The 21582-nt window shown below is 38.1% G+C and overlaps 2 protein-coding genes across 3 annotated transcripts in view; one reads left to right on the top strand and one right to left on the bottom strand.

The window, feature by feature from the left end:
• The first annotated feature begins 8886 nt into the window (after positions 1–8886).
• Positions 8887–20619, top strand: CTBS (chitobiase). Its single transcript, XM_074266380.1, has 7 exons — positions 8887–9241; positions 13217–13355; positions 13906–14114; positions 15468–15639; positions 17193–17290; positions 18490–18651; positions 20103–20619. Exons 1-7 carry the CDS (start codon positions 9041–9043, stop codon positions 20301–20303), a joined length of 1182 nt encoding a protein of 393 aa, XP_074122481.1. The 5' UTR covers positions 8887–9040; the 3' UTR covers positions 20304–20619.
• Positions 17870–21582, bottom strand: part of SPATA1 (spermatogenesis associated 1) — a 71833-nt gene continuing 68120 nt past the window's right edge. The window contains exon 15 of one of the 2 annotated variants that reach the window (XM_074266375.1): positions 17870–18095. In XM_074266375.1, coding sequence (XP_074122476.1) covers positions 18066–18095 — 30 coding nt within the window. In that variant the 3' untranslated portion in view covers positions 17870–18065. Of the gene's footprint in view, positions 18096–19325; positions 19526–21582 lie in introns of those variants that run through there. The other variant, XM_074266376.1, reaches the window with a different exon arrangement.

The following is a 21582-nucleotide window of genomic DNA, read 5'->3' on the forward strand; positions in this document are numbered from 1 at the left end:
CATATAAGAACATGTAGTTAACTTTCTTCAAGTACCCAAAAGGCTAAGTTGTTCTTGCTATTTTCTTTTCAAACAAAAAAAGGACTTTTCAAAGGAAAGGACTAGAAATAATGAGTGAAAATTGCAAAAAAACAAAAATGATTTGAGGAAAAAAAAACTTAACAGGGTTTCATAGATGATTCCCTTTTTCTGTTTTTCTTTGCATTTGAGAATTTTTATGTTGGTTGTCTAATACAAAAGAAAATTTGCCAAAAAACAATGGCGCTCCAAAATAGAATCACCTGCCTTGAGAGGTTAGAGAATTATAGATATAGAGATAGAAAGGGAACTTAAAGGCCACTGAATCCAATCTTCTCATTGGTCAGACATTAAGTGACTTGCCCAATCATATATTAGTATCTGAGGTAACTTTTGAATGCAGGTCTTCCTGATTCTATTCTACATTCAATACACTCCACCCACCTACTGTCTTGAGGGTCTTTAAGGAATGCCTGGATGACCATTTCTGGTTGTGATTTAGTGGGGATCTCCTTTGGATATGGGGTTGAATTAGTTTTTCATTTAATTTACTCTGTAGTATTTTCATGTTCATGATTTTACTTTTCTTGGAATGACCCATTAAGGGAGATAGGACCAGTATTAGTATCTTTACTGGTAAATTTTCTTTCAATTCTGAAATTCTGTGATTCCATGCTTTTATGAATAACAGGAAGACCTGTGCAAAACAAAGTCCCTTTGCTAGTTGTAGTACTGATCCATGGCCAATACACATCACTTTTCTCTCAGCCAAACCAATTTTGATCAACCTACTCATTCAGTGGAGAAAAGTGAATAGCTCAGGGAAGCAAATTAGCCCGTTAGGCCCTTGCTTTTTAGCACATTAGCCTTTGTGTACTGTAAGAGTAGTTCAAGAATTGAATCTCATCATGTTTATCCAAAGGCTTCCATTTGGATACTTCAAAATCCAACAAGAATAAAGGAGAAACAAGTGTAATATATTTAGAGAAAGAAAGTACACAAAGTACAGTAATCATTATGATTTTTATTTTGAAAAGTCATAAAAATTGAGAAAATTATTAATTATGAAAAGAAAGCTGCAACTTGCTAGTCAATTTAGCTTGTTTGGGCACAGCAGCGGGGGTGGTTGGCCATGAAAAGTGCCAGGGTCTCTGTAGGCTTCTATTGTTTAGCAGCTGGTAAGTATACATAAAGTGTACTCTTTAAGAGCTTAGCCAATGTTGAGCAAAGGTTATTTTTTTAAGTATGGGAATTAAGTGTGTTCCTAATTCATTGATGTACTTTCTAAATGTTTCTAAAAGTAAAATAAACAGAATTTGATTAGGGCTTAATATCTATGAATGAATGCAATTCTTCCTTTTCAGCTGGAGAGGCTAGATCTAACAGATGAAATGTAATGCATTTAAAATATCTGGTGTCTAAATGGAGTTTACATTATAGAAAGCAAGTAGAGCATAAACAGAGAGCTCCAGCATTCAATAGTTACATAAATGTATTAGAGAATTAAAAAACAAAGTGTGATGTGAAATCCAAGGAGAATGGTTGATACTGATTGGGTGGTGGTGGAAGAGAGAACTCAGGAATGGTTTCCTGGAGGAAGGGGAATCTGCATTGGTTTACAAAGGATGAGTAGTACAAAGGATGCACATTAGCCAGTGTAAATAATGGGAGAAGAGACATAAAGGAAGGAGAGCACAGGACTTATCCCCAGAGCAGAGAGTCATTTGGAGCATGTATCAGAGGGAATAAATAAATGAAAATGCTAGAAGTTAGGAAATGGGACAGGACTTCTCTGGAATGAAAGGATCTGGGTTTGAATCTCACCCCAGATATTTACTACCTATTAGATCTAGGGTACTGGGCTTGAGTTTTCTCATCTGTAAAATGAAAGGGCTTGTTTAGTTGGCTTTTAAAGCTTGCCAGCTCTATATTTATAATCTAATGAATGTCAGGCAAAAGTTTTTTACATTTAATCAGTAGGTATCAGATCAACACTTTGAGCAAAGAGGTGATAGGATTCTAATTGGGCAGTGAGTTGATATAGTGGATAGAGCGCTGGGCCTTAAGTCAGAAAGAGTCATCAATCTGATCTCAGATACTTACTAGCTTCTTGACCCTGGGTAAATCGCTTAACCCTGTGTGCCTCAGTTCCTCATCTATAAAATAAATTGGAGAAGGAAATGGCAAATCACTCCAGTGTCTTTGTCAAAAAAATCCTAAATAGGGTCACAAAGAGTCAGACATGACTGACACAAGGAAACAACAAAATTACTCTGGTAGTATGAAAGATGGAGTAGAGTAAGGATAGAGTGAAGGCAGGAAAGCCATATAGGTGGTCTCAAAGGCCTGGTTGAGGATATTAACAACAGGAATAGGGAATAAGGGACAAATAAGAAAAGTTTTGGAGATAGAATTGAATGGAGTTCACAACTAATTCACAAAAGGTGAGAGATATGGGAAAATAATAATTAAAAACACATTCAGAGTGTGAACATAGGAAATAGTCTAAAATAACGAAATCTGAAGGAAGAACAAATTTGGAAGGAGAAAAGAGTGGCAACACAATATGGTAGGAGATCTGAAGTTGAAAGACCAGGAAGAAGCATAACTAAATGGACACAGTTCATCTGAAAAGATCTGGGGGTTTTAGTGGACTGCAGGCTCAATATGAATGAATCATAAGATATGACAATCAAAAAAAGATAATGCCACCTTCAGTTATATTGAAAGGTATAGTCTTTAGGACTATGGAGATGCTTCTTGTTATTGTTCAGCCATTTTGGTCACATCCAACGTTTTGTGACTTTGGGGAATTTTCCTTAGTAAAGATGCTGCAATGGTTTAGTATTTCTTTCTCCAGCTCATTTTACAGATGAGAAAACTGAGGCAAATGGGGGGGTGTAAATGATTTGCCCAGGATCACACAGCTAGTAAATGTTGGAGGAAGGATTTGAACTCAGGAAGATGAATCTTCTTCATTCCAGGCCAGTTCTCTGTGCATCATGGTACCCCCTAGCTGCCCCTAAGAAAGGATATGGCAGGTAGAAATGAGATAATATTTGTGGCACTGATATATAGTATGTGCTTATTCCTTCTAGAAATGATAAATTCTCCAGTATTTGCTTGAGGCTCTCACAAGGCATAGCCTGCTTAGTGACCCTATTTTACCTTCGGAAACCTCTAATTTCTAGTAAGTTTTTCTTTGCATCAAGTCCAGATTTGCTTCCTTGAAACCTGAACAATTTGCTCCTTGTTCTGCCCTCAGGCCTAAGAAAACTACTTTGAAATCTTCCAGTTCACAGCCCTTCAAAATTGAATATAGTGATCATCTCTTCCCCAATCATTCCTAGCTGCTTCAGTCTATTCTCACATGGCAGAATCTTGAGACTCTCCAAATTTTGTTGGCCTTTTTTTTGGATACTGTCTAGTCTATTAATGGCCTTCCTAAAATGGGGCATCTACCCAGAATTGTTTTCAGTCTGACCATAGCAGGGTCCAAGAGGATGACTGCCTCCTTGATTCTTGATCCTATGCCTCTCCTATTGAAGCTCAAGTTTCTAATAGCTTTTGTTTTGAACTGCCTTATTATAATGTTGATTCATATTGAGTTTTCAACCTACTAAAAAAATTCAGATGAACTAAGATCTACCCAAACTTTCTTAATTTGGCACGTCTGAAGTTAATATTTTTTAACCCAAGTTTAAGCCCAGTACTATTAAATTTCATTTTAATCGTTGTGGTCCTACTCTGTCAATTTTTTTTTGAACACTGAACATCTTTTAATATATCAATTTCCACTCCCTGATTGGGGCTATCTTCAAATTTGATAAGCATAGGAGACGTGTGGGATAATGGAGAGAACAGTGGATTTGGAGTAAGGAAGCCCTGGTTTCAAACTTTGCCTTTAAACTTATTAACTTGGCAAGGCACCATCTCTGTCAGCCTGTTTCTTCATACAAAAAATGGGAATAATATTGTTTCACAGGGTTATTGAGAAGATCCTTAGGGATTATATATACATATATATGCAACATAAATAGATGCATACATGTGCTATGTGTATACATACATGCATGCTTACACAGTCTTTTTCAAATGTTACAGTACTGTGTAGGTAGTAAGGGACCATTGGGACATTTTGGTCAAGCACAAGAATCCTCCCCTTACATGCTTTAGAGAAAGAACAAATATTTTTGGCCTATCCCCAAAGGACTACATGGAAATGGGAATATACCAACATCCTCTGTCTGATTTGGGCTCCATGATCCATCACTAGATTATTAGAGTAAATTATTAGAGTAAAAAGAGCAGGTCTGGAAACAGCTTCCAAAAAAGATAAGATTTGAGTCAATTTGTATTGGGAAGGTGAAGAAGCAATATCCTGGTATAATGGCTGAATCCTGGCCCAGGGCACAACTAGCCAGACTCTTTACAAAGGCCTTTGGTTGCAAGAGGTTGCAGGTATTGGGCTTGAGACAAGAAAAACTTGGGCATTAGGAAGGTGCCCCCAGAAAACATGATCCTCTTTAGATCACATTTAGCTGTTTGACATGACAATGTGGGTAATGAAGTGAAATGTAATGTAAGATGGCTAATTGAGCAACTGAAAACACTTAGGTATTATCCTCCAAACTGATCATACCAATATAAGTGACTAGATTCTGTTGTAATAAATCTATGATCTTTGTTACTTAAGCATTCCATTTTTGGGATAAATAAACTTGACTGTTCCATAACTGATTTTGTACAATTGGTACCATTTTTTAAACCTTACCTATTAGTCCCTATTACTTGGGGAAATCCATGTAATTCACAATTCCACCTCTATATCCATATACACATATTTAACGTGTGTGTGTGTATGTGTGTGTGTGTGTGTGTTGCTCTTGAAGTTGCCTGGCTTTTCAGCAGGGGACTTAGGCTCTCAATACTTCATTCCATTAAACTTTCCACAATCTGAGGTGACATTGGAATGAAGTATGGGGAACCTAACTTCCCTACTAAGAAGACAAGCAACCTGAGCAATGAATGAGCACATAACTCAATGACTGGGTACAGAATAGGAAGAAATGGATACCATGAGCTTCTGTAAGTCTCACAAGCAGCTATCTCTAGACTCTCTGCCAGAATTATATAAATGTGAATTATGATTAATAATTATACATTTATCTAAGTCATTAATAAAAAATGTTAAACAGCATCAGACCACACACAGATTCCCAGAGTTCTTTACTGTAGAAAGCTGCTTGGCTGATATAAAATCTAGTTTGTTGATTCATTCAGTAATGGATCCATCTAATTCTCCTATCACCTGGACCATATCTTCCTATCTTCTCCACCAACAGCATAAGAATCTTTGCCAAATGTTCTACTAAAAATGAGAAAAATATATCTAAAGAATTTCTGGATCAATAGGTTTAATAATCCTTTTAAAAGAGAAAACAAGGTTAATCTGGTGCAACCTGTTTTTGATGAAGCCATGCTGTTTCTTGGTGATAACTGCTTCCTTTTCTAGATGGTCACTAACCATCTTTTTAATAATGCATTCCAACATTTTGCCAGGGATTTAAGTCAGGCTTACTGGCTTATCATTTACAACAGCCACCCTCTTTTCTTTTCTGAAAATCAAAACATATGTTCTCCAATTCTGTAGTTCCTGGACTATTTTCTAGTCTATATTCCCCCCTCTCACCTTGCTCCCTTCCTCCTTTCTCTTTCCTTCCTTCCCTATCTTCAATTCTTTTCCCTCTCCCTCTCTTCCTCCCTCTTCCTTCTTTCCTTTCTTTCTTTCTTCCCCCTTTCTCCTTCCCTCTTTTCCTTTTTCCCTCTCTTATTTTCTTCTTTCCCTTACTTCCTCCATTCTTTTCCCCTTCCCTCTCTTCCTTTCCTTCCTTCTCCCTTCCTTCTTTCTTTTTTTCTTCCCTTTTTCCTCCCTTTCTCCCTCATTTCTTCCTTCCTCCATTTCCCCCTTCTCTTTCTTCATTTCCTTCCTCCTTTGTTTTCCCCTTTTCTCCCTTCCTCTCTTCCTTCTTGCCATGTCTCCCAGTCTCACTCAGGCTAGTAGTGTTGTGGCCATTTGCAGCTCCTGATCCACAGAGAAGCTTTGACAAGATGCTGTTTCTGATCAGGACAGGTCTATTCCTCCTTAGATAACCTATTGGTTCTGCACTCTCAAGGGGCTTACCATATTAGTGATGGACTTATCGCAAACACACCTGTTCCATTTTGGCCCTCCTGCTGTTCAGAACTCCAGAGCTCAGATTCAGCAGCCTCAGCCTCCTAATAGCAAGTATGAATTACCGAACCCAAACTCCCCATATTATGGACAGGAACCCAACAATTACATTTCCAATTCTTTCAGGTAGCTCTCCTGTACCTGGTGACTTGAACTTTCCCAGAGCAACCCGATTTTCTCTTTTTTAATCTCCCTACTTATCTTGTCTATCACTTTTTTTTTTCTTCTATTAGTCATTTTCCTGCTTGTTCTTAAGGACCTTGTGCCTTCCTTCAATCATCTGTGATCATTGTCCCATCAAAGCATCAACAAACATTTATTACTTATAGGCCAGACAGGGAGATGCAAATACAAAAAGTGAGAGTAGCTCCACTGTTAATGAGCTTATCACACATGCATAAGAAAATAGATGTAGAATGTCCCAAAACTCTTGGTTTACATTTTAAGGCTTAATAGCTTAAAGCAATTAGTCTTAGTGCAGTTTTAAGTCATTAAACCTTATTGGATGTTGGGATATATTAACAAGGCAATTAGGAAAGTCTATAGAAAGAGATAAGGACAGCCAGGTGGTGGGGAGGATTGAGTGCTGGGCCTGGAGTAAGAAAGACTCTCTTCATAAATTGAAATGCAGCCTCAAGTATTTGGTGCAGTCACTTAACCCTGTTTACCTTAGCTTCCTAAAGTGTAAAACGAACTAAAGAAGGAAATGGCAAACCCTTCCAGTATGTCTGCCAAAAACACCCTAAATGGGGTCATGAGTTGGACATGACTAAAAATAGCAACAACATAGAAGAAAATGGCACTTTTGCTGAGCTTCAGAAGGATCTAGGTCAGGAGTTCTTAACATGGAGTCCATGAATCCTGAAGAGATTTGTGGAAAGATTTCAGATTAGATTAAAAAAAAAAAACCTACTTATTTTTACTAACTTGTAAAATCTAGCATTTCCTTCATATTGATAGATATAGCTATAAATACCCCAAAATTTTTTTTAAAAAGGGTCCATTGGCTTTCCCAAGGTTGCCCAAAGGGTCCATCATGAAAAATAAATAAACAAATGTTAAGAATCTCTGCTTCTGGGATTCTGGGAAGTGGAGTCATCAGGTGGGAAGATAAAGAGAAAACACAGTGAAAGTAAAAGTATCAAGGTAGGAGATAGGGGGAAAATAAACATTCCAGTAGTGTTGAGGAAAAGAGTGCAAAAGAGAAAGGAAACAAATAGCAAAAGGGCTACTTATTATGTGTATGTATTTCAGTGAGTCATTTAACTTTTATGGGACTGTTTTCCTCATCTATAAAATAGGGAAGTTTCACTGGATGATCTCTGAGGTGCCTCCAGCTCTAAATATCTAGGTGTTTAGGGATTAGCAGTGAAATCCCAGTGAGTAAACACTCAAGAGCTAAATGGTGAAGTCCAAGCCAACCTTAAAAATGAGTTCAATAAAAGGGGGCTTCAGTGTGAATGGAGAAGGAAGGACTGGATTAGATGTGTGGGTGGGGACTTTCAAAGTAAGGATTGAATGAGGCAAAGGAGAGAAAGGTGGCTTTCCAGGTAGGAAGAAATTACAAAGGCCACGAGTATTTTTTAGACAAGACCAAGTTATATGTAGATAGTTTAGCTTTAATTTAAGTCCCACAGCTTCTTACTTAAAGGGGGGGGGGGGAAGACCATGAAAAACTTGACTTTTCTGGAAGAGAATTTTGGATTGGGAGGGAGTTAGTGGGGCGGGAATTAAGGGGGTAGGAGGACCTTGGGTTGAGAACTGGAGCCCCCATGCTGTGCATACTCTCCTCCTACTGGCTCCCACATTTGCTGCTCTTCCAGTTTTTCCAGACACACCTGACCAGGCTGATATAAACAATGGTTAGAGCAGTCACACTGCCCCATCTCTAAAAGTCACAGGTGAACATTTTTCTAGAAGGAGGTGCTTTTAGATACTTTATATGGGCCTCGGATGCTTAATAGTTATGCGACTCTGGGCAAGTCACTTTCCCGTCTGCCTCAGTTTCCTCCTCTGTAAAATGGGCCGAAGGAAATAGCCAAGGACTCTAGTATCTATGCCCAAAAAAATCCCCAAATGGGGACAGGATGAATCTGTCTATAGAAAACAAATAAAATAGGGATAACAATAGCCCCAACTCCCTGCCTATTGTGAGGAGCAAAAGAGATAACTGTGAAGAGCCCCGGCTCATCATAATTATTTCCTATTATTACTAATACAGCCAAAGCACTCTGCAAACTTTAAAGCCCTTTATAAACACTGGTTAACGACGGGCTAGCCACAAGAGGATTTCTGTCCAATCAATTAGTAAACATTAAGCGCTTACTGTGTGCCAGGCTCAATCAGTAAACATTAAGCGCTTACTGTGTGCCAGGCTCAATCAGTAAACATTAAGCGCTTACTGTGTGCCAGGCTCAATCAGTAAACATTAAGCGCTCAAGTGTGCCAGTCAACATTGATTACTAAGGGCTGAGGAAACTAGAGGCAGCAGCCAGGGCCTGCCCTCAGGAAGCTTCCTCTCTAACGCAGAGCTGGAGGAACACGAGACCCAGAGGGAGGGCCTTCTCCGGAGGGAGGGAGGGAGTGCGGAGCGGGGCTGGGGTGCGCTCTCCCCCACTTCTCACGCCCAGGAAGGGAGGGGAGGCTAAAGGGCGGCCGAGGCGTGGCCGGGGCTCCCCGAGCTGGCGCTGGGCTCTGGGGGCGTGGCCGCGGCCCTCGTGACCGTCCCGCCCGCTCCCGGGGAAGGCTCCGGCGCTTCTGGGGGTCTAGAGGAGGACGAGGAGGAAGATGTCCCGCGAGAGAAGGCTGCGGCCGCAGGCCCGACTCCCCGCGCTGTGGGGCCTGGCCCTGGCCTCGGCCTGGGCGCTGCTGCTGAGCTGGCCGCGCCCCAGCCTCGCCGCCTCCCCCTCCCCCGCCGCTCCGGCCGAGCCGTGCCCGTGCGAAGACCCCACGCTCTGTCGCCCCGTGCGCGGCCGCCGCGACTTCGAGGTCAGCCGCGGGGTCACGTGCCCCGCGGGGGGGAGGGAAGAGCCGCGGGGTCACGTGCCCTCCTGGGTGGGAGACTGACGCTGGGGGGCGGGGGGGGCGGAGATGAGGGAGCTGCTCTCTCGTGTCACCCAATCTGGGAGGGACCCCAGAAGCCACCCCCTCCCACCCTTCATTTGATAGAGAACTGAGACCGCAGGAGCTCTGCCTTTGAACCGAAGCGGGAAACTGAGGCACAGTGAATCTTAATCTAGACCTTTTCTTTCTACAGACAAGGACACTGAGTCACGGGGAGGGGGTCTGAGGTAGAGCAGAAAGGGACCTTTCATGTTACTATTAAAGTCCGGGTCCTAGAGGAGGAAAGGGCTCTAGAGGTGCAGGTGGCGTCATCTAGCCCAGCCTCCCGGAGTATTTTACCTACGAGGGACCTGAACCCCTGAGAGATAAAAAGGCCTTCCTTGGGGTCTATCTCCCCTGCCCCACTCTGAATTTGAACCCCAAGCTTGTGACTCCTTTTGTAGTCCCCCCCTCCCCCCCCCCCCCCCCGCCTGACAGTCACGCTTATGCTAGGACCGAAGGGGTGTTTGTGTCAGCCCCTCCCCCACCCCCGTGACACGGTGGGGGGAAGGGAGGGGGTGGTAAAGTCTTTTGGATGACATCACCGGGCTGGTTTGTGTCTCGGGTCTGACAAGAGGCTGCTAACTGGGTTACCCGGACCAGGTCTGCAGCAGAGATCTGTTGAAAGGCTCCTGGCCCCCTGTGCCCCCTCCCCATTTATCCTCTGCTGCCCCAATTTCGCCCTCCTGCTCCCAGCGTAAAACGGAGCCTTTGGACCCTACAATTTGATTCCCGAGTAGGCTTGGCACTAGGGACACCCACCCAACTTGGTTAGACTCTTGGTGGACAATGTAAAGAACAAGGCCTGAGTGCCAGACCTTGGGCTAGAAACTAGACCGCTGCGGGCCCCTCCAGCTTCCTCCTCTATAAAATGAGGCCGTTAGTGTAGGGAACCCCAAGAACCGCTCCCGATCCGAAATTTACCATCCCAAGATGCTTCTTTCCCTAAAACACCCTTGGCTTGTAGCAGGAATTTATTCCCTCAGTGAGGTCGAAAGGCCAAATCTGAAGGACAGGCTGGGGTAGAGACGGACTATGGGTGTAATCTAATGTGACATTATCCAACATTGATTCTGTCAATGGGCATTAAAATCACCTGTAAACAAAATTTTTATAACTTGCTTAAGAGACAAGAGTTGGTGAATGTTTAACTATTACTGGAAACACTGTAGTCTGGGAAGCACAGCTTTATTAAATACTAAGTGATGTTGATCTATATCGTCAATTTCCCAGATATCAACTCCTTCTGGGTAACTTTTCCAGGAGACTAAAAGGCCACTGACCCAAAAGCACATTTCATTAGTTTAAGCCACAGTTGCAGGCTTCCTGAAAAAGAATAATTAAAATAAATGAAATTTATGTTTATGGTAAATTACTCTTTCCTCTTATTAGGTTCTTAATTTGAAGCCTTTAGTAGCAGAATTAGGTTAGGTCCTTTCTCTTTCGTGACATCCCTTCTCCTTCCAGGTTAAAATCAAAATCAGTTCATTTTAAAAAGTTTTATATTGTAAATTACGAGTCTTATCTTGTTCTGATATCAGGTTAAGGCCACAACACCTTCATTCCTCTCCTAAGTACTGGCCATTAAATTCCCCTTTATCTTCTCTGTAGGACTGACCCCCACCTCCTTTTCAGGTCATATGATGTGCTTTTTCTTTTTTTTTTAATGGCTGAGGCAATTGGGGTTAAGTGATTTTGTCTTCAAGGTAAATACACATACATACATACATACACACATATTACATATATTCAATTAATTGTAATATTTTTAAAATTTTGAGTTTCAAATTCCCTTCCCCTCCCCCCACTTGTTGAGAAGGCAAGCAATATGATATTAATTGGAGTATACACTTTTAGAGAAGGGACCTTTATAATCCAGAGATCTGGCTAGCTGAATATGGAAAGGCTGATCACCTGACTGACCACATAGCAATGAATTTTCACAGCCCAGCATCCTCAAAAATCTTCCATTAAGTCAGTGAAAGATTGTGACCAGTGGGGGGAGTACTTACACCAGGGAAATCTTAGATCCTAGAGGTATAAATTTAACCTCTTAAGTGCATTCCCTGCTTGGGCCATTATAGTTGCATTTAAGTCCAAATTATATTAAGTCTGCAACTGTTCTCCTAATTTTCAAAAAAGAAAAAAAAGAAAGGAAACACACTCTGTAGCTTGCTATGGTAAGTTTGAGTTCAATTCCTGGGAATATTCTCATGAAAAAGATGGTTATTGAATGTCTGAAAAATTAACAAGAGTTCTCATGGCTGCATGAGACTAATCTTTATTCCCTTTTTTGATAGGTTTATTAAATTAGAAGAATAGGATAGTGAAGGAGGGATGCCACAGGTATAATTTACCTAGATTTTATCAAAGAAATTGAGGTTAAAGTATGTCATACAATTCTAATGGAATACATGGAAGGATATGAATTAGGTGATGATTTCCGCTCAGAGAATAGTCATTAAAGGGCCAGTATGAAATGACAGGTCTTCCATATAGTGTCCTTTAGACTTGTGTCTTCCTGTATTGGGTAAGGATTTTTATCAGTCATAGATTAAGATGGCATATTCATTGACTTAGTAGAAGACACATACATGGCAGAAACAGCCAACATCAGATGACAGAATCCAAAAAGATCTTGACAAACTAGAACCCTTAATTCATTAAACCCTAGAATCAGATTAAATCTGACAAGGATAGAGGTAAAGTTTGTAAATTTGATCTTTTAAACTTTTGTAAAGGATGGCAAAAATGTCATTAGGTAAACCAACTAAAAAATATCCAGGGGTTGAGTAGACTAAAAGCCCAATGTCAGTCATCCATAAGATGTAGCAGCCAAAAAAAAAAATAAAATAAAATTCAATTATGGGCTGCATTGAGAGAGGTATAACATGCCAGAATAAAGAGATGATAAATCCTCTGGATTCTACCTTGCTGAAGCACTATTTGAAAAATTCTGTTTAAATTTGAATAAAACTTTTCTAAATTTAAATGATAAATTGATTGTTTTTTGAAGCACAGTTTTTAAAGGACTCTGATAAACTGGATCAAATAGAGAAGAGCAACCAAGATAGTAGAGGACCATGAGGCTTGATAGAAAGGATTGGAAATATTTAGCCCAGAGAAAAGAAGACTCTTTGGAAATGGGAGGTGACAATGGAAAGTGGCATGAAAATAGTATTTAGATGGCTGTCTGTTATTCAATTCAATAAAACTAGTATGTGTCAGGCACATTGTTATAATTGTTCATCTTTTGTTTTCAGAAAGGACCAATAAATCTAGATAGCAAAGTGGAGATAGTCAAGTAGATTCATCTTTATAAGTTCAAATCCAACTTTAGACATTTACTGGCTGGATGAACCTAGGCAATTTACTTAATCCTGAATTCTACAGTTCCTTATCTGTAAAATTACATGTTTAGATTTTAAAATGAGCTAAGAAATGGCAAACCAGTTGAGTATCTTTACCAAGAAAACTCCAAATGAGATCATGGAAGAGACAGATATGATTGAAATCACTGAATAACAAGAACATATCTCATGTGGGAAAGAAATGAGACATATTCTTTTTTGGCCAGAGAGAGCAAAATTAGAAGTAACATGTAGACATTGCAAAGAGGCTGATTAGGACTTGCTGTCAGGCTTGATTTCCAGTGATCAAAATTGTCCACAGGTGGGATGAGGTATGATGGGAGGTGGTGGGTTCACCTCCTTGGAGGTCTTAGAGCTAAGGTTAGAATAATAAATTTTTGAGTATGTCACAACTATGGGAACTTTTTCGGGATGAGTTGAAATGGGTGGCTTCCAAAAATCTTCCCTCTTTAAATACTTTAATCTTGTCTTTTATTGTTGATCTTGCTAGGTTTTTGTGTTTGATGTTGGAGGAAAAGCTTGGAAGTCTTATGACTGGTCTCAGATCACAACAGTAGCAACTTTTGGAAAGTATGATCCTGAACTTTTGTGTTTTGCCCATTCAAAAGGATCCAGAGTAGTGCTAAAAGGTTAGTGACTAATCCTACAGGGACTTCATAGACAAGCTTCACAAATCACAAACTCTTTTGACCTTTGTGTAATTTAAAATTTTTTTCTTCTAATGTCTTTATAGTTCTGTCTCATTTCTTGGTTTTCTTTCTTTTATTCTTACCATCTCGTGTTTCAAATAATTATAAAAATTCTCCTAGGATACTGTCTGATTCATTTCATAAATGTGAATCCTTTTAAAGGGTTGTGTAACTCATTATATGATCCTGAGCACTGTGACTGTATCTAATTACTAGAACAACCTTTGTCTACGCTCTTAGCCCACAGTTTCTCTGTTTTTAAATTGTATTTAGTGTCTGAATGGATTATTTTGTAAATTAATATGATGTATAGGCTCTGTTCTCTTGGTACATCATTTCTCCATGTGGAAAACTCTCAAAGGGAATAACAATTCCAGAATATTATGTGGTACCCTTTAAGGACTTTGATCTCATAAGATTTGGGGGATTGCAAAATAGATGTCATTAAAGAGTAGAACTTTTTTGGGATAAATATGTATTTCTTCAATAGGAGATGTTCCTTTAAAGAATATCATTGAGCCTATTTTCAGAAAAGCTTGGATAGAGGAACAGCTCAAATTGGCCAAAAAACAACACATGGATGGAATTAATATAGACATAGAACAAGATGTTGAAGAGTCATCTCCTGAATACTATGCCTTGACAGCTTTAGTTAAAGAAACCACAGAAGCCTTCCATCAGGAAATTGAGGGATCACAGGTAAACACAAATCTTGTTTTAATTTTTGAAATCCAACAATTTCTTACTTAGTTCCCACTGAGGACATTCCCTCGCTCTGTAGCTGGGATGGCACTGTGTGGCAGAGTATTATTGTGTTAGGGGTCTCCTCCCTCACTGCCAAAAGCTCCGAACTCAGTTGCACTCTCATCACGCATAGTAATTCCCCTATCATGGGCAAGGCATGCTAGGGACTTTACAGAGCTGCTTCTTTCTCCTGAGCACACATTTTAAAATTTAACCAACAATGCCAGTTAGAAAAATGGTGCATGCATAAGTCCTGAATAGCAGAGTAAGGAGTCCTTTCTATGCCCAGGATGCCTTAGTCTCAGATTCAAGTTGAACCTTGAAGAAAAATATGGATTTGAATAACTGAGTAGGAGAAGTTTTAAGTGGTGAGCAACATAGCAGCCATAAAAATAGCTAACATTTCTGTAGTGCTTTAAGTTTGCTGGAAACTTCACAAATATTTTGTCATGATAAACCTGGGAGGTATTGTTGTTATCATCCCCATTTTACAGGTGAACAAATTAAAGCAGAGCCAGAGCCAGTAGCTCTGTAGCTAGTCTTCCTGACTCTAAGCCCAGGCCTCTAGCCACTGCATCACTGAGACATGTGAACAAAGGCCTGGAGGTAGAAATACGCTAAAACAGTGGGCCAATTGCTGCCATTGGCTTGCATGGTGGGTTCATATTTAGGGAGTGTGAGGTTAAGAGTAGGATATTAGGTCAGATTATGGAGAATTTACAGCCCTGAAGATTTTTAAATTGCGTGGGTAACTTCTTAGAAAGCAGTATTTTAGGAATGTTGTTCTGTGACTATGTAGGATACTATGGAATGGGAAGAGATTTTAAGCCCAGAAGCAGACGAAGATTACAAAGGTCCTGGTGTCTCCAAACAATGTCATCTTGAAGGGCAGGGACTATTTGATTTTGTCTTTACTAGGGAATATTCTCTGTGTTCAGAGTGTTGCAGCCTTGGACTTAAGTTGAAGCTTAAAGAATGGGTTCAATTGATTAAGGTACATAGTTGCTGCTCAATAAATGTTGAATAAAATGGAATTGACCAAAGTGGATAAAGGCACAAACCAAGATCTGAATAGCACTTAGATTAAACCAGGAAAAGAGATTCCCTGAAAGTGACCTCTTATGGTCTTATGAGGAAGACAAATGTATTTTAAAAACACTGCTTTTTAAGTTCTTATAAACAGTCTAGTTTGTAACCCGAAATGAACATTGTAAATTGTTCTTCTTGTCTTGGCCATTGTCTTGGCTGGACAAGGGACTATGCGGAATCTATTCTTTTCTAGGCTGACGTCGTTTTTCTTCCTTATAGGTCACTTTTGATGTTGCCTGGTCTCCAAAGTGCATAGACAAGAGATGCTATGATTACAAAGGAATTGCAGATTCCTGTGATTTCCTCTTTGTGATGTCTTATGATGAACAAAGTCAGATATGGACAGAGTGTATTGCAGCAGCCAATGCTCCCTATAACCAGACCTTAATGGGTAAGGAGCTAGCAAAAATTGCTAACAACATTATTCCCTGGATTTCAAATGCTAAGGGATCTTTAGGATTTTCTGATTCAGATATATTTCCTTTTCATGATAATGATTTCTCAAAACAAGTAGGCTGTTTGTTGCTACAAAATTTGTTAAAAATTCTTTTTGACACTTGGATTTTGAAACTCACATATGGGAACTACCATATTAATCTAAATAGACACTGCTCCATTTGCCCTTAAAATGAGATTATGTCAGTCTTAGGGATACCTTCACAAGGGAAGGGACTATGTCTTCTTCTTCCTCTTCCTTACAGCATAGGTCTTGTTATCTTTTGGTAGCATGGGAAATACTTGTTGAATAGAAACTGAATTGGCTTAAAATTGAAAGTTAGAAAAGTCATATTGTATTGGTGGTACACATGGTATTCAGCCTAGCAAATAATCAAATAATGGTCTAATTTCAAAAAAGTATCACCCACACATATGAACAGGATTACATTTAGAATTGATATTTGCTTGTTTTTTGAGGGGAGCTGTTCTGTGAGTTGACTTGTTAGTGAATGTGAAATCCTGTATTAGGTTTTGGTTTTCTAAATATAAAGTCCATTTCAGTCATCTATATAAACTGTTGGGAGTTTGAACAAAGTAAGAAAATAGGGACAGTATTATGTCTCTTAATTTTAAGACCTAAAAAGGAACTTGAATAAGACTCTATGGAGGAGGTATTTATGGATCAGAAGTCAATAGGTAAAAAGATGGAGGGAGAATATGCCAGGCTTAAGCAACACACTGAACCAAAGTCCATAGAATAAAGGGCTTGTTTAGGGGACAGTTATCCTGGGTGCCTGGAACAGATGCAACTTCATGTATCATAAAGACAGCCCAATGAAAACCCCAAAACTGGTCCCCTATTTACAGCTGATGAAATTGAGACCAAGATGGCCGGAAGGACTTAGGTAAAATTGTACAAAAAGCAAACCCAGGCCTTCTGGTTGAAATTCTGAGGTTTTCCCCTTCCTTCCATTGTAAATCAGGTGCTGGATACTTCAGCTGCTCATGCATGCATGCTTGTGCGCACACACACATGCACACACACACACACACACACAATTTATTAATTGGATGATACCTAGATTCACAATGAGATTATCATTTCTCAGAGATTTAACTTACTAACCTTATGTGATACTTGAGAATGAAGACTACAAGAGGGTTCTATCTTACAAGTTGGTAGACAGTGTTTGTGTGCTTTCTTGTAATTTTTTTATTCTTCCTAGAATATGACTATTTTAGTTTATTAAAGTCAATATTCTGTAGTTTTTTGAATAAGCTAATGAAATTTAATCTCATTTTTTGAATTTTTTTCTATATACAAAGAATTTTTTTCAAAAAAAGACACAAGAAGGAATTGGTCATTATTATGGAACTACATTTTAGACAAATACAATATCATTAATTTGCATATACAGTAACTCTTTTGATATTCTTAGGCTTTCAGCTTTTGGAGAACTCATTATGTCAAGATAGCATGGGTTTTATTATTTCTTTTTTAATTAGGATATGAAAGCTATCTCAAGATGAACATTGACCCTAAGAAACTTGTAATGGGTGTTCCCTGGTATGGCTATGATTATCGTTGTCTGAATTTATCCGAGGTAAGAGCAATTCATTTCATAGCAATTCGAGGTCATTCTCCTTTCTATTCATACTGGCTTCCTTTTCTGTATATTTTCTTTCACAAAAGGTAAATCAAATTCAATGATTTTTCCAAACATAGTTTTTAAACTCAATATCTTGGGTTTCTAGGGGACAGATCATGGCATCATAGATTTTTTAAAAATCAGCTGAGGAGAAGGTTGGAGACATGTTTAGATAGCTGATCTGATAGAGTTAGGATGGACTTCAAGTGCAACAAGAGTCAATGATATGACAGCCAAATAAAACCAGTTGATCATATAGTACATTAAGGGAGACAGATCTCAGGAATAAGATGATATTGGTCCCATTGTACCCTGCCTTCCCTGTTCAAACCACATCTAAGATAATTTGTTCAGTTCTTGATGCTGGGAAGTTTAGGGAGGATATGGCTGGAGGGCATCCAACTTGGAGGGTAACTAACTAAGAAATAATCAATTAGTCAATCACTAAATATTTATTGAGCATCCATCATATATCAGCAATGTGCTAAGCAAATAGTGGAATAAAAAAAAAAAGCAAAAATATTTATTGAGCATCCATCATATATCAGGCAATGTGCTAAGCAAATATTGAAATAAAAAAAAAAAGCAAAAAATAAGTTCACTTGATATGAGCATTGGGGTTGAAGGAACTGGAGTTGTTTGATTCAGAGAAGATTCAGAAGGGACATATAAATTGTTTTTAGTTCTGTGAAGAGCTGTCATGTGGAAGAGACTTGGTTTTGCTTGGTCCTCAAGGGAGAAAATTCCTAGCAGAGGAAAGCTGCAAAAGAGGTAGATTTAAGTAATTTCTGTATAAGTGAAATGGGCATATGGAATCTATTCATTTTCATTTGTGGGGGGAAGCTTAAATTCACAATTACATCTACCCTTAGCCTCAATATTAATCAGACTTCCAGGCTTATCTTGCTGGGAATTTTTTTTTTCTTTTTTTCTTTTTTCTTTCTTTTTCTTTTCCTTTTTTTTTTTTTTTTTTTTTTTTTTTTTGGTTGAGGCAATTGGGGTTAAGTGACTTGCCCAGAGTCACACAGCTAGGAAGTGTTAAGTATCTGAGACTAGATTTGAACTCAGGTCCTCCTGACTTCAGAGATGATGCCCCATTGTTGGGAATTTCTTAGCTCAGAACAATTAACACTTAAGCTCTTGCTCATCAACAGGATCATGTCTGTACACTTCCCAAAGTGCCTTTCCATGGGGCACCATGTAGTGATGCTGCAGGCCGCCAGGTAACCTATAAAACCATCATGCATCAAGTGAATAGTTCCATTTCTGGAAGCCAATGGAATAGCCAACAGCAGGCCCCTTATTATAACTACAAGGTAAGACCATTTTACTGTGTATATCTTTATATTGTGTATATTTACTATGTATATGTATAGAATTTACTAGATATTTATATCAGTTATTTTAGTATTTGAAATACAATGTCCATCTTCTTTACATATACTAGAATTGAACTCTAGGCAAAAGAGGATATTCAGTTTACTGCTTAATAACTGAAGTTATTTGAAATAATAAAAAATTGCTAAATTATATGATATTTGTCATTTTAAATGATGATCAAAAATGTAAGAGATCTTAGCAGCAGTTGCTAGGCTTTTTAAATTGATGTAAGGGTGGATGTCTTTTGAAAGCACTGTTTCCATTAAATTCCTCATTTGTAAGTAGTTGGTTTGTTTTTTAACCTTTTGATCCCTTACTGAGCTTTTGCTTCACAGTGTCACATAGCTTCATAGTTTCATATTGAATCCTAGTCAGGTTCAAAGGAAGACAAAGCAGAGTTTTGTTCCTTAACCTACAAAATCAAACCTTTCCCTTTTAGCTATAAATTCTACATATTGATTTATGATCTAATACATGAAAATATATTTATAGCTAAGTATATTTGAATAATTATGGTTTATATACACAAATATTCATAGATCTGAATAAAATTTCTTTTCTATTAACACATTAATAAATATTAATAAATACAATAACTCTATAACAAATATTTATATTTAAAGCATATACATATAAGATTTTATTATCTTTTAGAGTTTTAAATCCTTACTATAAAGTATGAAATAATTGAAGATAAATAAGAATCCAAAGTAAGATGAAGTGATGCGATTTCTTTTTTTAACCATATCAGAACTTCTCACAGCCAAGTGTATATTGTCCTCCAACTGTAGATGACTTGATAATTTATAACTGCAGATTTCAAAAACATTTTGGGAACACTTTTTTTAAAAATTGTTTTTGAAGACATTTTACGAGATACCCAGCACACACCCCCTCTAAAAAACAAACAAACAAATAAATAACTAATGGTCTCATTTTCCCAAACAAAACCATTCTTTCTTGGTCTGCTGTATTCTCTTTCTCCTTCTTTACTTTCATTCTTCCTCTGCCATGCATATTTGAATCAACAGCCTTAGAAGCTCTGAGAAGCATGGCTGGTACTAGAAGGAGCTAAGAAAGTCTGGTTGGAGTTGTACAAACTGGAAAAGGAGCCCCAGTGCTCCAGTGAGGGGAACAAGGAAAAGGAAGAAAAAATGTAGAGGACAACCTGATTAATAAACTTGTAGATCATATGTAATAACTTAGGGGTTATTGGTGGCCTGTATAAGTTTGAATGACTGCCCATTGACAATGGTATGGCAAATGATAGAACCACAAAATAGCAGAGCCCCTAACAGTGGTGCCTTCTATTTTTGGATTTAAGAAACAGCATTTGGTTTTATTTCTGTGACTTTTTTTTATATTTTATGTTTCTATGTTTATATAGGGTGCTGATGGCTATTTTCACCAGGTGTGGTACGACAACCCAAAGAGCATTTCTTTAAAGGCAGAATTTGTAAGGGATCATGGTTTAAGGGGTATTGGGATGTGGAATGGGAACTGCCTTGACTACTCTGGAGATGTAGTAGCCAAACAGCAAACTGAAGACATGTGGAATGCCTTAAAGGTAAATGAGACTAATAATTAAAAAATGCTGCTAAAAGTATACAACTGAAGCAATTCTGTTTATAATTATATAACTTATTTTTAAAAAAATAAATACATTCATTACATTCTCTTTCCAAATAGTTCTATTCTGTTCTGAAGCATTTTGATATTTGGCATACTAATAGAAATTGGATAATGTTATATTAATGCTTTTAAGTTGAATTTCAAACATATATTTTGATCATTTAAGAAACACAAAAGTTGAGAGATGAGTCTATCTTTCAGTATGAAATAATCTTCTTTATTTTATAAGATGTTTTATCTGTCACTTAATAAACCATATTTTCATAATTTTATTATGTTCATGTCTTTTTGTCCATGATATTAACATGTATGCTTACATTTTTAAAAACTATGCAGAACTCTTTCAAACTTGCCCAACAAACCTCATATTAAAATTGATAAAGAACATCTTCTTAGGGCCAACAATGCACTGTTAAAGGGAGGCTGGGATACTGGCTCAGTGATGCTTCTTTCAAAGTAACACCTCAGCGATCTGTGAGATTTGCTTTTGCTTCATCCCAACCTCTAGACAAGAGACTCTAAGATAAAAGCTATATGTAGAGTTGGCCTAGGGAATTTAAAAAAGATAATCTTTTAAACTAGTATGGTGGTAGTTGCCTAAATTTTCAGCTAAATTATGCTTTTGAGACAGATATTTTCAAGAAGAATTTTATTATTATTAAATTTCCTATAGGGACAACTTACTGAATAATCTGATATTATTCTTATGCTATTCTTGATGAAACAATTCTCCTAAGATCCTATTCTGTGCATCTATTATTTATTCATTGACAATCTTATTGCTTAGTTGTTTGTTTTGTTTTGTTTTGTTTTGTTTTCCAAATTTGCAGTATTTTCCCACATTGGGATTTTGTTCTAATTTTAACCTCATGACATTAGTTTTTGAATTGATGTTTCTCTTTCTAAAACATAGTAGTTTAATGTTGGAACTTTGCTAAACCTTTAGCTAAACTCTCTGCTTTTTCATATGGTAAATTATAAAGACAACAGCATTATGCCAAATTTATTATTTCCATTTTGATAGCACTGACTATATAATTGTCTAGGGACATTCCAAACCTATTCCTATGAATCCTGGACTCACATAAATCTAGTCTTTCTTAACTTTTTTCCTATAAATTAGAATAAAATCAGGTAAAATTTGGCCATCTTTTCTAGGTCTTGGTCTATATAAGATCTCCGCTTCCAATTTACATAGCTGCTTATAGCAGAAGACCTGAAGCATTCAGTCAAAA

The sequence above is a fragment of the Sminthopsis crassicaudata genome, chromosome 4 (assembly GCF_048593235.1).
Source record: "Sminthopsis crassicaudata isolate SCR6 chromosome 4, ASM4859323v1, whole genome shotgun sequence".
Lineage (NCBI taxonomy): Eukaryota > Metazoa > Chordata > Mammalia > Dasyuromorphia > Dasyuridae > Sminthopsis > Sminthopsis crassicaudata.

Excerpts from the sequence above, each read along its gene's own strand:
- CTBS (XM_074266380.1), top strand. The coding sequence starts at position 9,041 with ATGTCCCGCGAGAGAAGGCTGCGGCCGCAGGCCCGACTCCCCGCGCTG. Across the intron at positions 13,356-13,905 it reads ATCCAGAGTAGTGCTAAAAG|GAGATGTTCCTTTAAAGAAT; the intron begins GTTAGTGACTAA and ends TTTCTTCAATAG. Across the intron at positions 17,291-18,489 it reads GTTGTCTGAATTTATCCGAG|GATCATGTCTGTACACTTCC; the intron begins GTAAGAGCAATT and ends GCTCATCAACAG.